Source organism: Hemitrygon akajei, chromosome 8, assembly GCF_048418815.1.
Source record: "Hemitrygon akajei chromosome 8, sHemAka1.3, whole genome shotgun sequence".
Lineage (NCBI taxonomy): Eukaryota > Metazoa > Chordata > Chondrichthyes > Myliobatiformes > Dasyatidae > Hemitrygon > Hemitrygon akajei.
The window spans coordinates 102,826,727-102,840,411 of NC_133131.1; the positions used below are offsets into that span (position 1 = coordinate 102,826,727).

General features: G+C 38.9%; 1 protein-coding gene across 4 annotated transcripts in view; it reads right to left on the minus strand.

Moving 5' to 3' along the window:
• The window catches only part of mocos (molybdenum cofactor sulfurase), a 135,750-nt gene that overhangs the window by 108,555 nt on the left and 13,510 nt on the right, over positions 1-13,685 (minus strand). For 3 of the 4 annotated variants that reach the window (XM_073054297.1, XM_073054296.1, XM_073054299.1), the window contains exon 4: positions 3,766-4,422. In XM_073054297.1, the coding sequence (XP_072910398.1) occupies positions 3,766-4,422 (657 nt within the window). Of the gene's footprint in view, positions 1-3,765; positions 4,423-11,361; positions 11,460-13,685 lie in introns of those variants that run through there. The other variant, XM_073054298.1, reaches the window with a different exon arrangement.

Consider the following 13,685-nt stretch of genomic DNA (forward strand, 5'->3'; position numbering starts at 1 on the left):
TGTCGGCAACCGGAAGAATATTTCAGCACTTCATTAAAACAACTGCTGGACTCTCAGGCAAATATTTCACAGTTGAGCAATGGTCCCCAATGGACAGGCAGTGCTAACCATTCAAACCTGTGTTTAAACCACAAATACACAACATAAATCAACAAAAGGTTGCAGGTAATCCTACCACAAGCTGCTTCGGTTTTGCCAGCAGGTCCAAAGCAATCCTTTACTGTAGACTAGTGTCTATTTGGTATAACTATTATTTTTTGACAAAATACAGCAGTTACTTAAAAAACAAACCAAAACCATCGAGAGACAGAGTGAGAGAGTTAACACTACATGACATGCTTTAAATAACTGAGTTTCATGTTGAAAAAAGTATATTCGATCCTTTATTATGTAACCAATGATGAACGATCAAAATTAGCAATATTAGCAAAATAGAATTTGTGGAATTAGTTATATTAGTGAACTCAGCACTCAACAAAAAATATTCAACCAAGTCTCTCTATAAACATAAAAGGCAGAGCATGAACATGTGACTACACTAGCTTGCTTCGACTGCACACAAACCCACATGACAAATTACAGTAATCCACAATAAAAACGCACAACACAAAATACAGTACAGATAGAAAATCCGTATGGCTCTTGCAGCATGCTAACAAACTTTTCACTGTACCCTATTATACAATACCAATCCATTTACAGTTTTTGTTCTTTAGTCATTTTGCATAACAGTGGCAGTAATGAAATAGCTTTAAGTATTTAAAACTAACCACTTCGCATTAACACTCAATATCATTACCATCGCTGTAGCCCCCACCATCATCAGCCTTTGGTTGCCTTTAAAAACAGAATAAGGTTAGATATATACAGAGGAGTAAATTTAACTACAAGAATAAATCCATCTGGATAATCCTGCAGTAAGTGATTTGCCTCTCTCCAACATTAAAAATGCATATATCTGGCAGAACATTCTTTACTCAACCTTCCTCAAGCTTAATACCATCCAGGTAAAAGTAGCCCAAATGACTTGCACCTTACATATTATACAAAATTATGCCTTCAAATTTATCTATTCTCTAAAAATCTCAAATGTATTCCTCCATTATTTATTCTCTTTTCCAAACTAAATGTTCTAAATTCAAGTCCAATTGAGCCATGACAAAAATTATCAGCATGGTTGCCCTCTCCAGTACCACCTGAAAACAATAGATCTTTTTGTAACAACAAGGGTATTTTTAATTGTATTCTATTGCAACCTTAGCCCTCTCTTGCACAAGGTGACTATAATCACCTCTTGAGCTATTTTCCCCATGTACATGGCTATGTCAAATCATCAAATTCACAATGAAGACACAAAAGCCTGCAGATGTTGAAATCTGAAATGCTGAAGACTGTTTGCTACACCAAATTCATAACATTGATATACCAGAATTTATGGTTAAATTATGAGAATAGGTAATACAAGCTTGGCTCTTAGTCTTCTTTAGTTAAGTGGAATTTGATGTGACTTGATCATGTTTTTTAAATAATTAGTCATTTATAATAGTATATAGATAAAAATAATTTCTAGAGAATGCAGAACAAAAGCAGATAGTATTAAATTAAAAACTTAAGAGAGACTGCAGATGCTGGAAATCTGAAGCAACACACACAAGACAGTGGAGGAATTCAGCAGGTCAGGCAGCATCCATGAAGGGAAATGAACAGCTGACATTTTTTATATGCTGTCTTAAAATTAGAATTCGGCTATTTAGCAGAGCTAAATTTAAAAGGAAACTTTCTTCTAGTGTGTACTAAAAATTCAGAGTTTTCTCTTATTTAGTGTGACAGGACAAAATTAAAACAAAGCCTTAAGAATACTTAACAGCCATCATCTCTATTTCTAGTTTTCAAAATCACTGTAAAGTTCAACAGAGAGATGTTATGGAAGGCTTTCCAAGTAATGGCCAGCTAACCATGAAGTTAGGAAAGCAGATAAAACAATTATTGTCTAGAATTCCTTGTAGATAATAAAGCAGATGTGAAATGGAGATACAAGAGAATGTAGATGCTGGAAACCAGAGTAACAAACTGCTAAGGATATGTTCAATGAACAAATCACATGGATGGAGAGGACAGCCTAGGATACCAACAAGATTATCTCAAAGAACCATTTGAAAAATGACACTGGATCAAGAAGCTGAGTTCCAGAGGTCCCAGAAGAGAACCTCATTACTTTTCACATAATACTACATTATCTAAAAATAGTTGACCCACCCCAGTAGTTTGTTTTTACTCAGAAAATTGAATTGACTAGGTTTTCTCTTGTGCAGAGCACTTCTACTTGGCCAAGATTTTATTCCATAGAATAACTCAATCGTGAAACCATGATTGTCAAGTTGATGAAATCTGCAATCTTTGGAAGAACAATATTTAAGTTTAGCAAACATTTGTTTGGGGTCACGAGTTAAAATTGAAGATGTACAAGCTACTAGTGCCCTGGCCACTTATCAATGGTAGTCAAATGTAACTTCACATAATTAATTATGTGGTGTGCTTATAGATAAGATATATATTATGCTTTCACTGAAAAGGGTGTGATCATTCATGATTTGTAGACATCTTAAAGTGCTCTGCAGCCAATTTAGTATTCTTACAGTCTAAGACTAATCTATAAAACATAGCAGGCAATTTGCCACCAGAAAGAGTGGTAATAATCGTATAATTTGCTTGAGTACTGTTGGAAAACAAAATAAGCTGGAATGCCCTATCATGAATTTTCCAATTCTTGTTCAAAAATTTTGGGAAGCTACTTGACTTCCACCTGTGAACGTAGGTGAAATCTAAGTTCATCACTTCATTGATATCATTAGCAGTGCAGTATTTTTCACTGCAGAACTGGAATGTCAGCCCAGATATTATACTCAAGTATCTACAACTTTAGCCCAAAACTAACTCTGAATTGAGGAAGCTACCATCAAGTCACAACTGGTACCCAAAGGTGTGCACTTTAAAACAACAACAGAGGCTTCAACCCCTTGTGTCTGTTTAATACTACAGTCAACAACAAATACATGTCACACAATCAGCTTGTGTTTTGGCAAATGAAAACTTGCATCCTGAAGATTTATACTCTAACAGAAATTAAAGTGGCTCAGCACCTAAATGATTTTGGAAGGTGTGCTACTACAAACTAAACACAGGAAAGGAGTGGAAAGTCCAGGAGACTGACAACGTTCTCTGACAGGACCACATGAATCTTTTCAAATTAAGCAACAGTGGATCAAGGATCAAAGTTCAGAGGCCTCAAAGTTATGAGCCAATTACTATGAGGATTTTTAGAATGCATCTTCAGTATTAAATCTTAAACAAATATAAGCACATCTTGCCCTCAAACCGGCAATGGCCTATTCGAATAAGGGAGAGAAAAGAGCAAAAAGAAAAGTTAATGGAAAAGATTCTCAAATATTTATCATGGACTTCTTTCCTCAAAGTACAGGTTCAACATTCATGCATTGCCAGCCATTAGGAAATCTTACTTCAGATCAATTAGTAAAACATACACAAGTGAACTGAAAAATTCCCAACCTATTTCAGTAAGAATCTGAAGACAAGAACACAAAAAAACTTAGTAAAATCTTCTTTAAGCATGGTGATGTAAAGATAAATGGATTGTGGAAAAATTATTTTCTCACAATAATTACATAATACACTTTAATGAACACTCAAAATAATCCTAGCTATTTCAGGGTGATTTATTTTCCTTCTGAAAGGAAAGTAACTTACCTGTCACTAAGTGACTGTCTTGGGACATAGAAATCCTCTGTTGACAAATAAGAAGCTGCTGTTCCTCCTCCAAAGTATTTCTTTCCCAGCACATGTTCACATTCATTTTTCACCAACAGAGCACCTAGACCTGTCGGAAATCCAAAAATTTTATAAAATGAGATGGGGATGAAGTCTGCCTGATATGAACTGAGGTCAAGTGGTGAAGTGCTCACAAATGAGGCTGCATCCACTAGCACATTCCAAGTCCCAGGAATTTTGCTGAAAGGATACAATCTTTTGGACTTAATATCCCTTATCCAAGAAAGTGGGTATTTTGTCCCTGAGAAGTTACTTTGAGCAGGGAAGCAGAACAGATGGTGAATGTGGCAATTTTCCTCCTTAGCCATGTTTATCTCTTCATGCAGAATGTTTTTATCATCATGAATTTCATCCAAGCTTATTGGAAGAGTTGCAGCACCAGCTGGAACAGATAATCCTCTCATACCCACCACAGAAGTGTGGTTATCGGTCAGGTAACAAAACTGACTCCTTGCATCTCCATGTTCTGCACAGGTCCATTGAAAGTTTTCTGCTACTAGTTTAAGAGCTGCAGTGCATCCTGATGTGAAAATGACTGTATATTTTTCTGGGCTGGTGTTGAAAAGCTGGAGAATCCTACAAAATACAAAACAATAATATATTATTTGTTATTGTTTAACAAAATAAATAATGTAGGTAGGATGTGGGAGTGTGGAATCCAGTTCCACATGTAACATGTCAGTATCAAATTTTACCAAAGCATTAAATACTCTGCTGGAGGAAAAGAGGGGGTCAAGCTACATCTGTGAGAGGAAAGGAATTATCAATGCTTCAGGGCAAAACCCTGCATTAGGACTAAATGCTGAGTCCCTTCAGTAGATAGTTTGTTGTTCCAGATTGTAACATCTGTAGTCTTCTGCATCCTCAGTTCTATTGATTAGCCTTAACTCAATAGTAGAACTCTCACCTGCAAGTCAGAGGTCATGGGTTTGACCAAACCACAGACTTGAGGGCAAAACTTAGATTGGAGTACTGCAATAGCAAAACTGCCATCTTTGAAGATGGCAACTTGAGACTTCGCTTGCATTTATAGACAGCTGTGCATGATCAGGTGAGTTAAGTCTACCATGCACATGTATGGTGAGGCACAAGTACAATGAAAAACATGCTTATAGTGGCATCACAGGCATGTAGATTCAGACAACACACACATAAATCAGACGTCAATTATATAAGACAGTGAGGGGAAAAAACTGTGTCAAAACAAGATGTTAGTGCAAAAATAAACACTGTTAGAGACATATTCATAGTAGCACAAGAAGAGGTCCATAATGTTTCGTTGCTGAGTTAAGGTTGTACAGGTCAGTACAATAACATTATTGTTGTAGGAAAGTAGCTGTTCTTGAACTTGGTGGTTTGGGACTTCAAGCTTTCATGATAAATAGGACCTTCTTGACGTAGTGCCTCATGTAGATGTTTTCATTGGTGGGAAAGGTGTGCCCATGATGAAGCAGGCTGCATCCGAGATTTTAATGCTCAAATGTTGAAGGCTGATCGTTCTTTAGGGCAAAAAAAAGCTCCATCTTTAATTTCTTTTTCGTTTGACATTTCTATTCACATTCTGGAAAAGACCTGTCCTTTTAACTAAATTAGAAAAGGAACTCAATGCCTTCTATGCCCGTTTTGAAAGGGAGAACATAACTACAGCTGTGAAGATCCCTAATGCACCTGATGACTCTGTGATCCCTGTGTCTGTTAGCACAGGAAAATAAGATGGTGAAAGGGGCATATGGAATATCAGTTTTCATTATCTGGGCATAAAAATAAGATCAGGGATGTTATGGTATAACTTTATAAGATAAAGTTATCTGTGTGGATGAGTGTGTGCCCACAAAGACTTACTGTAAATTCCCAAACCACAGCCGTGGATGAAACAGGAGGTACATTGTCTGATGAAGGTTAGATCTATGGCATTCAAGTTTGGCAACCCAGGCCTGTATCAGAAAACCAGGAATGATTTCCGGAGGGCTATTTCAAGGGTGAAGAGACAATTTTGAATGAGGTTGGAGGCAACATCAGGTGCACGGCAACTCTGGCAGGGTCTGCAAGACATTACTTCCTACAAAACGAAAGCCACCAGCATGAATGGCAGTGATGCTTCACTACCAGATAAACTTAACACCTTCTATGCCCGCTTTGAAAGGGAGAACACAACTACAGCTGTGAAGATCCCTGCTGCATCTGATGACCCTGTGATCTCCATCTCAGAGGCCGATGTTAGACTGTCTTTAAAGAGAGTTAACCCTCGCAAAGCAGAGGATCCTAATGGAGTACCTGGTAAGGCTCTGAAAACCTGTGCCAACCAACTAGTGGGAGCATTCAGGGACATTTTCAACTTCTTACTGCTACAGGCAAAAGTTCCCACTTGCATTAAAAAGGCACCAATTATACTATTGCCTAAGAAGAATAATGTGAGCTGCCTTAATGACTTTCGCCCAGTAGCACTCACATCGACAGTGATGAAATGCTTTGAGAGGTTGGTCATGACCAGACTGAACTCCTGCCTCAGCAAGGATCTGGACCCATTACAACTTGTCCATCGCCACAATAGGTCAACATCAGATGCAATCTTAGTGGCTCTCCACATGGCTGGACAACACAAACATCCATGTCAGGATGCTGTTCATCGACTATAGCTCAGCAATGAATACCATCATTCCCACAATCCTGATTGAGAAGTTACAGAACCTGGGCCTCTGTACCTCCCTCTGCAATTGGATCCTTGACTTCCTAACCGGAGACCACAGTCTGAGTAGATTGGTGATAACATATCCTCCTCGCTGACGATCAACACTGGTGCACCTCAGGGGCGTGTGCTTAGCCCACTGCTCTACTCTCTATATACACATGACTGTGTGGCTAGGCATAGCTCAAGTACCATCTATAAATATGTTGATGATACAACCATTGTTGGTAGAATCTCAGGTGGTGACGAGAGGGCGTACAGGAGTGAGATATGCCAACTAGTGGAATGGTGCCGCAGCAACAACCTGGCACTCAACATCAGTAAGATGAAAGAGCTGACTGTGGACTTCAGGAAGGGTAAGACGAAGGAACACATACCAATCCTTACAGAGGGATCAGCAGTGGAGAGAGTGAGCAGTTTCAAGTTGCAGGGTGTGAAGATCTCTGAGGATCTAACCTGGTCCTAATCTATCAATGTAATTATAAAGAAGGCAACACAGCAGCTATACCTTATGAGCTTGAAGAGATTTGGCATGTCAACAAATACATTCAAAAACTTCTATAGATGTACTGTGGAGAGCGTTCTGACAGGCTGCATTACTCTGGTATGGAGGGGCTACTGCACAGGACCGAAAGAAACTGCAGAAGATTGTAAATCTAGTCAGCTCCATCTTGGAGCATCTCTCCACAAATTACCTTGAACATCTTCAAGGGGTGGTGTCTCAGAAAGGCAGCGTCCATTATTAAGGACCTCCAGCACCCAGGGCATGCCCTTTTCTCACTGTTACCATCAGGTAGGAGGTACAGAAGCCTGAAGGCACACACTCAGCGATTCAGAAACAGCTTCTTCCCCTCTGCCACCCGATGCCTAAATGGGCATTAAACACTTGGACATTACCTCCCTTTTTTTAAAGTACAGTGTTTGTTTTTTGCATGTTTTTCAATCTATTTGGGTAGATGGAGCTCATCAGCCTGGGAAGGCAGTCCATCTAAGAGAGGGAAAACTCTGATTTCAAACCTCCGCTGCTTTGCGGCCATACCCACTCACGGGAAAGGCTTCGGGAGTAAACCCCGAGGACAAATCTGGAGCTGGAGTCCCTAAGGCAGTCCGACATTGCCTTCAATCTCATTCTGGCAACTCCTGTGATGTCACTGGTGCCAAGCTGTATCGGCCCTTGTCCTTCCCTTGGACAACTTCAGTGGTGTGGAGAGGGGAGACTTTCTGCTTGGGCAACAGCCGGTCTTCCACACAACCTTGCCTAGCCCTGCGCCCTGGAGAGGACACCCGCAAGATTTTCTAGGCGCAGATCCATGGTCTTGTGAGACAAACGGACGCCATCCAACTCAATATATGTATACCGTAATTGATTTTTTTTTCTCTTCTATATTTTGTATTGCATTGAACTGTTGCTAAGTCAGCAAATTTCATGTCAAATGCCGGTGATAATAAACCTAATTCTGATTCTGACACTATATACAGTAGATCCTAATAGAGGTCATCAAGACAGTGAGTGGTTGTGGTGACCAGTGGAACTTCTGCGCACCTTGTCATGAATCCAACAGTTTTACACATAACTGTAATTTCTGACTGAAACAACATGCATACCTGCCATTTACAATCTCATCCGAGAACATTGCAGTAGGGTCCATGGCAGATTTCTTTCATAGTTCAGAAGTGTGGCCACGATTATGGCCATAAAGATCTAATTGTTAAATCTGGCCCCAACTTTGCATCTTGACAACCATCCTCCATTACTTGCACCACAAATAGTAGAGAACTTTAAAGTTCTCTATTTACCATTTAAAACCAGTTTACACGTCATCCTCGTTATATACGTCTTCAGACAATGCGGATTCAGAGTTATGCGAGGAACCCATTTCTACCAACATCTCCTTATATGCTTCCAAAACTCAGTTATGCAAGGAGCACTGCTTTCCTGCCAGTACGAGTCACGTGCGCACGCCACACAGTCTCACTGTTGGGATGACAAGCGCCACTTTCCCACCAATACAAGTCAGGTGCGCGCGCCACACAGTCTCACTGTTGGGATGACAAGCGCCGCTTTCCCACCAATACAAGTCAGGTGCGCGTGCCACACAGTCTCACTTCCGCCAGTCTCGCATTGGTTTTGGCAAGGTGTGGATGTACAATCTTGCGCTCTTAAACTTTTGTTGGTTTTACCTATGCTGCAGTGATTTTGTGCTTGAAATATTTAACTATGCCTCCTAAGCGTCTGATGTCATGTCCTGGGCCATCAGCCGAGCGGCAGGGAAACCACTTTAACACTTGAAAAAAAGTTGGAAATTATAAACAGTGCGGCATCAGGTGAAGGTAACACAGCTCTGGGACACTACTGCCGGGAACAGAATCTTGCTTTTAAAGTTCTTTTGTTGCTTGCCAATGCGCCAGCCCATCTTAAACATTTGGACTGCATTCATCCTAACAGTGTGTTTCCTGCTGCCTGCACAACATCGCTGATTCAACCACTCGATCAAGGTGTGATCCACATTCAAGACATTTTTTTTTAAACGGTGAACTATCTCTCAAGCAACAGATGATTTTGAAAATCCTGTGAGTTTACCAACAGTGAGGGAATGGTGGAAGTCGGAACACTTGGCACAAATGGCGATGGACATGGACCCAAGTTTAGAACGGAGTCAACATTTCAGTCATCCCCAGCCGTCAACCCTTCTTCCCTACAAGCAAATTTATGCTGAAAAACAAAATGCTGCCAAGCAAACAGCCCTCACCACTTTCTTCAAACCGGTGTCATCCCCTGCTGCCGGGAGTTCTAAGAGTTCTGTGAGTCTTCCTTCACCCCTTGCTGTGCTTGATATGATCCTGACACCACAACAACCACTCATCTCCCGGATCGAACACACCTGCCGCTGTTGATGAGTACTGTACACCCTACTATATTAACTTTCTATGATTCATTACGTTGAATATTACCTTAAATTGATGAAATATAATACGAATGTTGCCTTGTGGCACTGCTTTTGTGCCACATTGGTATGAAAATGTGAATAAATTACAGGTAAAACATATTCAGGAAGCCCTCTGGAACACATCCCTATTTTCTCCATTTAAATAATTATTCATATTATGCGTCGACTACGAGGAACGTATCCCCCGCATATAACGAGGATAGGGTGTATTGTCATTTGTTGGTGACAAATTCCAGAAGACCTGTGTGGACCCAATTTCTTCTGTTTTGCTGAAAACATCCCAAGTCTGAGAAGAGTTATATTTTTGATCTTCCAAAGTCAGGGTAGTGTGCTTCATGACAATCTGGAATTCTGGAACTTTAACAAATTGATCCAACCCACTCCTACTTACACCATCTGCCATTTTTGATGCAAATGAAGCCACTATTTGTAGATTCCATATTAAGGATTAAAGGAGACGCATCTTCAACTATGAGCAAATTACAGATGTAAAACATCAAAATCACAATGGATTTTCTGAATCTTAACTTTAAATATGCTTATCAAAATGAAATTTTAAATATTCTGAACACAGCACATCTCTACTCACCTACGTTACTTAATAATTATCGCCAAAGTAGGAGTAAGACATATCAGAGACACCTTTGCACAATGTCTTATCATGAAACAAATGCATAGGACATCGGAAAACAAGGAACACAAAGATTGCGAGTATAAACTGTAAATGCATTACTTTTTCCTTAAAAGAAACTTTTTCTTCCCAATTTGAAACAAATGGTGACTGGCTAAGTTAAAGGGTGTCCCAGTGGAAACCAGTTTTCATTTATCCATAAATACTGAAAATATTTACACTTAAACAGATGGTCTCAGTAAAGTGATAAATGCCGTTTGACTGGAATGCAAACCTAACTGAAATCATAAGCCAAATGATTTAGTTTAACTTCCTTTGGGAAAATTCAAAGATATAAACAAGACTGTCTCATTTCAACCTGATCACGCCATAAGTTTACGAAAACAATGCCTCATCTAGTGTCCTTGAATAGAATTAATCCTTTAACAGGAAGACAGGGATAGGGGGAAAAAGGGTGACAAGAAAGCAGGTGTCAGAAGGAGGAAGGAACCAGGGAGGATATGAGGCAGTTGAAAAGGAGAAAGAGGAAAATAATGAAGAATGAAGAAAAGAATGGAACAGAATCCTTTCTTGTCACCCTCTTCCCTTTTACCCCTATTGAGACAATCTTGCTTATATCTTCAACCCTTCCCAAAGGAAGTTAAAGTTAATCATGGCTTATGACATCCATCCAGTCAAATGGGAATTTCCACTTCACTGAGACCATCTTTTGATGAATGGAAAAAAAACACAAGTTGATTTTGTCCGTGCAGAAAAGTACCATGAGCAAAGCTATATTCAAAAGCTGTAATCAGGCAGTGCAAATATGTACTTTATGCGTCAAAACAAGTACAGGACCTTTTTTCGTGAATTTACGGGATACTTCAACATGAATTTTAACCGTAATGCTTCATGCAAGCTAGTATAAACATTTATTTCCAAGAACTTCAGAATAAACACATTGTTGAACACCTCACTTAATCAAATTCATAAGTGTTTTGTGAATGCAAGTACTACTAGAAAGCAGTATCCATCCCGAGGGACCCCTACCATCAAGTCCATGCTCTCTTCTCACTGCTACCATCAGGAAAGGGAGACACGAGCCTTAGGTCCCACACCACCAAGTTCAGGAACAGTTATTACCCTTCAACCATGAGGCTCTTGAACCAGTGTAGATATCTTCACACATCTCAACACTGAATTGATTCCACAACCTATGGACTCACTTTCAAAGATTCTATAACTCAAAGATTCTCAATCTGATACGTTACTTATTTATTTTATTTGTCTTCTTTGGCACATTGGTTGTTTGTCTATGTTCTTGTGTAGTTTTCATTGACTCTGTTGTGTTTCTTTTCTTTCTTTCTTTTCAAATCTTTTTATTAATTTTAAGAAAAATGTAAGTAAAATATGAGTACAAAACATTTGAGAGTACACAATTAATAGTTTAAATAAACAATCAGATATGTATTAATCAATATATAAGGCCTCCCAAACTCATAGTATTAATGTAAAGGAATTAAGAAAAAGAGAAAAAAGAGAAAAAAAAACCCCAAAAAAACTAAGAGAATTAAAAAAACTAAACTAATTTAAAAAAACTAACCAACATGGGCAATTGCATAACGTTAAATACATACAGTAGTGCCGATAACTCCGAACCTCCATCCACACAATTCAGGATAGTAACAATAAGGTTCAGGATCATAGCATTTAATTCATATGAAAATGTTGAATAAATGGTCTCCAAGTTTCCTCAAATTTAACTGAAGAATCAAAAACCACACTTCTAATTTTTTCTAAACTCAAACAGGAAATAGTTTGAGAAAACCACTGAAATACAGTTGGAGGGTTAATTTCTTTCCAATTCAGTAAAATAGATCTTCTAGCCATTAATGTAACAAATGCAATCATTCGTTGGGATGAAGCGGATAAACGCTTATTATCTATCATTGGTAGACCAAAAATTGCGGTAAAAGGATGTGGTTGGAAATTAATATTTAAAACTCTTGAAATAATATTAAAAATATCTTTCCAATAGTTTTGTAAACAAGGACAAGACCAAAACATATGGGTCAATGAAGCAACATCAGAATGACATCTATCACAGGTTGAATTAACATAAGAATAAAATCAAGCAAGTTTATCTTTAGACATGTGAGCTCTATGTACAACCTTAAATTGTATAAGAGCATGTTTAGCACAAATAGAGGATGATGTTGTGTTTCTCTGCACCTACTGTGAATGTCTACAAGAAAATGAATCTTAGGCTAGTATACGGTGACATATATGTACTTTGACAATAAATTTGCTTTGAACTTTGAGTGTAAATATGGCACAATATACAGATACTGAGAATATTAATTTGTGAAATTAAGAGAAGTTTAAAATGGATGGAGGAAGAAGGAATACAGGAAGGCAGGAAAGATGAAATGGATGCAGGAAAATAATTCATAACGACATTTAAAAATCAGACAATTCTGCATTCACAACTTCAGTAAAGGCAGCACATTCATTCCATGGAATATTGATTGAAAGTGTTAAGTATGTCATTGCTGAAACCATAAAAGACAGATTGAAGCAAAATTTCAGAGTTTAGAGTGAATTCCAGGAAGTCAGCACACAGAAACAGGCTATTTACACACTGCCCCTCCCCCACCCCTCTCGCCATCAAGTTCCCATCTATACTAATCTCTTTCATCAACTTCTGGTCAATAACCTTGTGTGCCTTGATGATTTCAGTGCTCTTTTTGATATTTCTTAAATGTTGTGAAACCTTCTGCTTCCACCACTCTCTCAAGCAGTGCATTCCAAACTCCAACCACCATCTGGGTAAAAATATTCTGCATTATATCTCAACAAAACCTCCTGTTCATTACCTGAAACCAACGCCACATGGCATAGACAAGTTATCAATTTATTCAATGAAACACAAGTATAGAAAATTCACATAAAAATACAATGTACAAGTATACTGTAATTTACACTTTAATTCGGGGCTATCAATATGCAGAGTCAGGTCAGATACAATACAAACTGATAATCAGGCTACACACAGTCGGTCAATGTGACACAAGAGATAAGCCTAGCTTATCTATTGAGGGATACAACCAGAATGTTGCAACTTACCTCTTGCTCTTGTTCTAATGCTGACTGACAAATATAAAATAATTTTTTAAATGCCAGTTTTGTCGGAATTCTCACAAGTATATTCTAACCTTAAACACAAAGTACACTGCAGATGCTGTGGTCAAATCAAGATGTACAAAAACGCTGGATGAACTCAGCAGGTGGGGCAGCATCCGTTGAAAGAAGCAGTCAACGTTTCGGGTCTAAAACCTTTGTCATGAACTCAGCAGGTCGGGCAGCATCTGTTGAAAGAAGCAGTTAACGTTTCGGGTCTAAAACCTTTGTCATGAACTCAGCAGGTCGGGCAGTGTCCGTTGAAAGAAGCAGTTAACGTTTCGGGTCGAGACCCTTCGCTATGAACTCAGCAGGTCGGGCAGCTTCCGTTGAAAGAAGCAGTTAACATTTCGGGTCGAGACCCTTCGCTATGAACTCAGCAGGTCGGGCAGCTTCCGTTGAAAGAAGCAGTTAA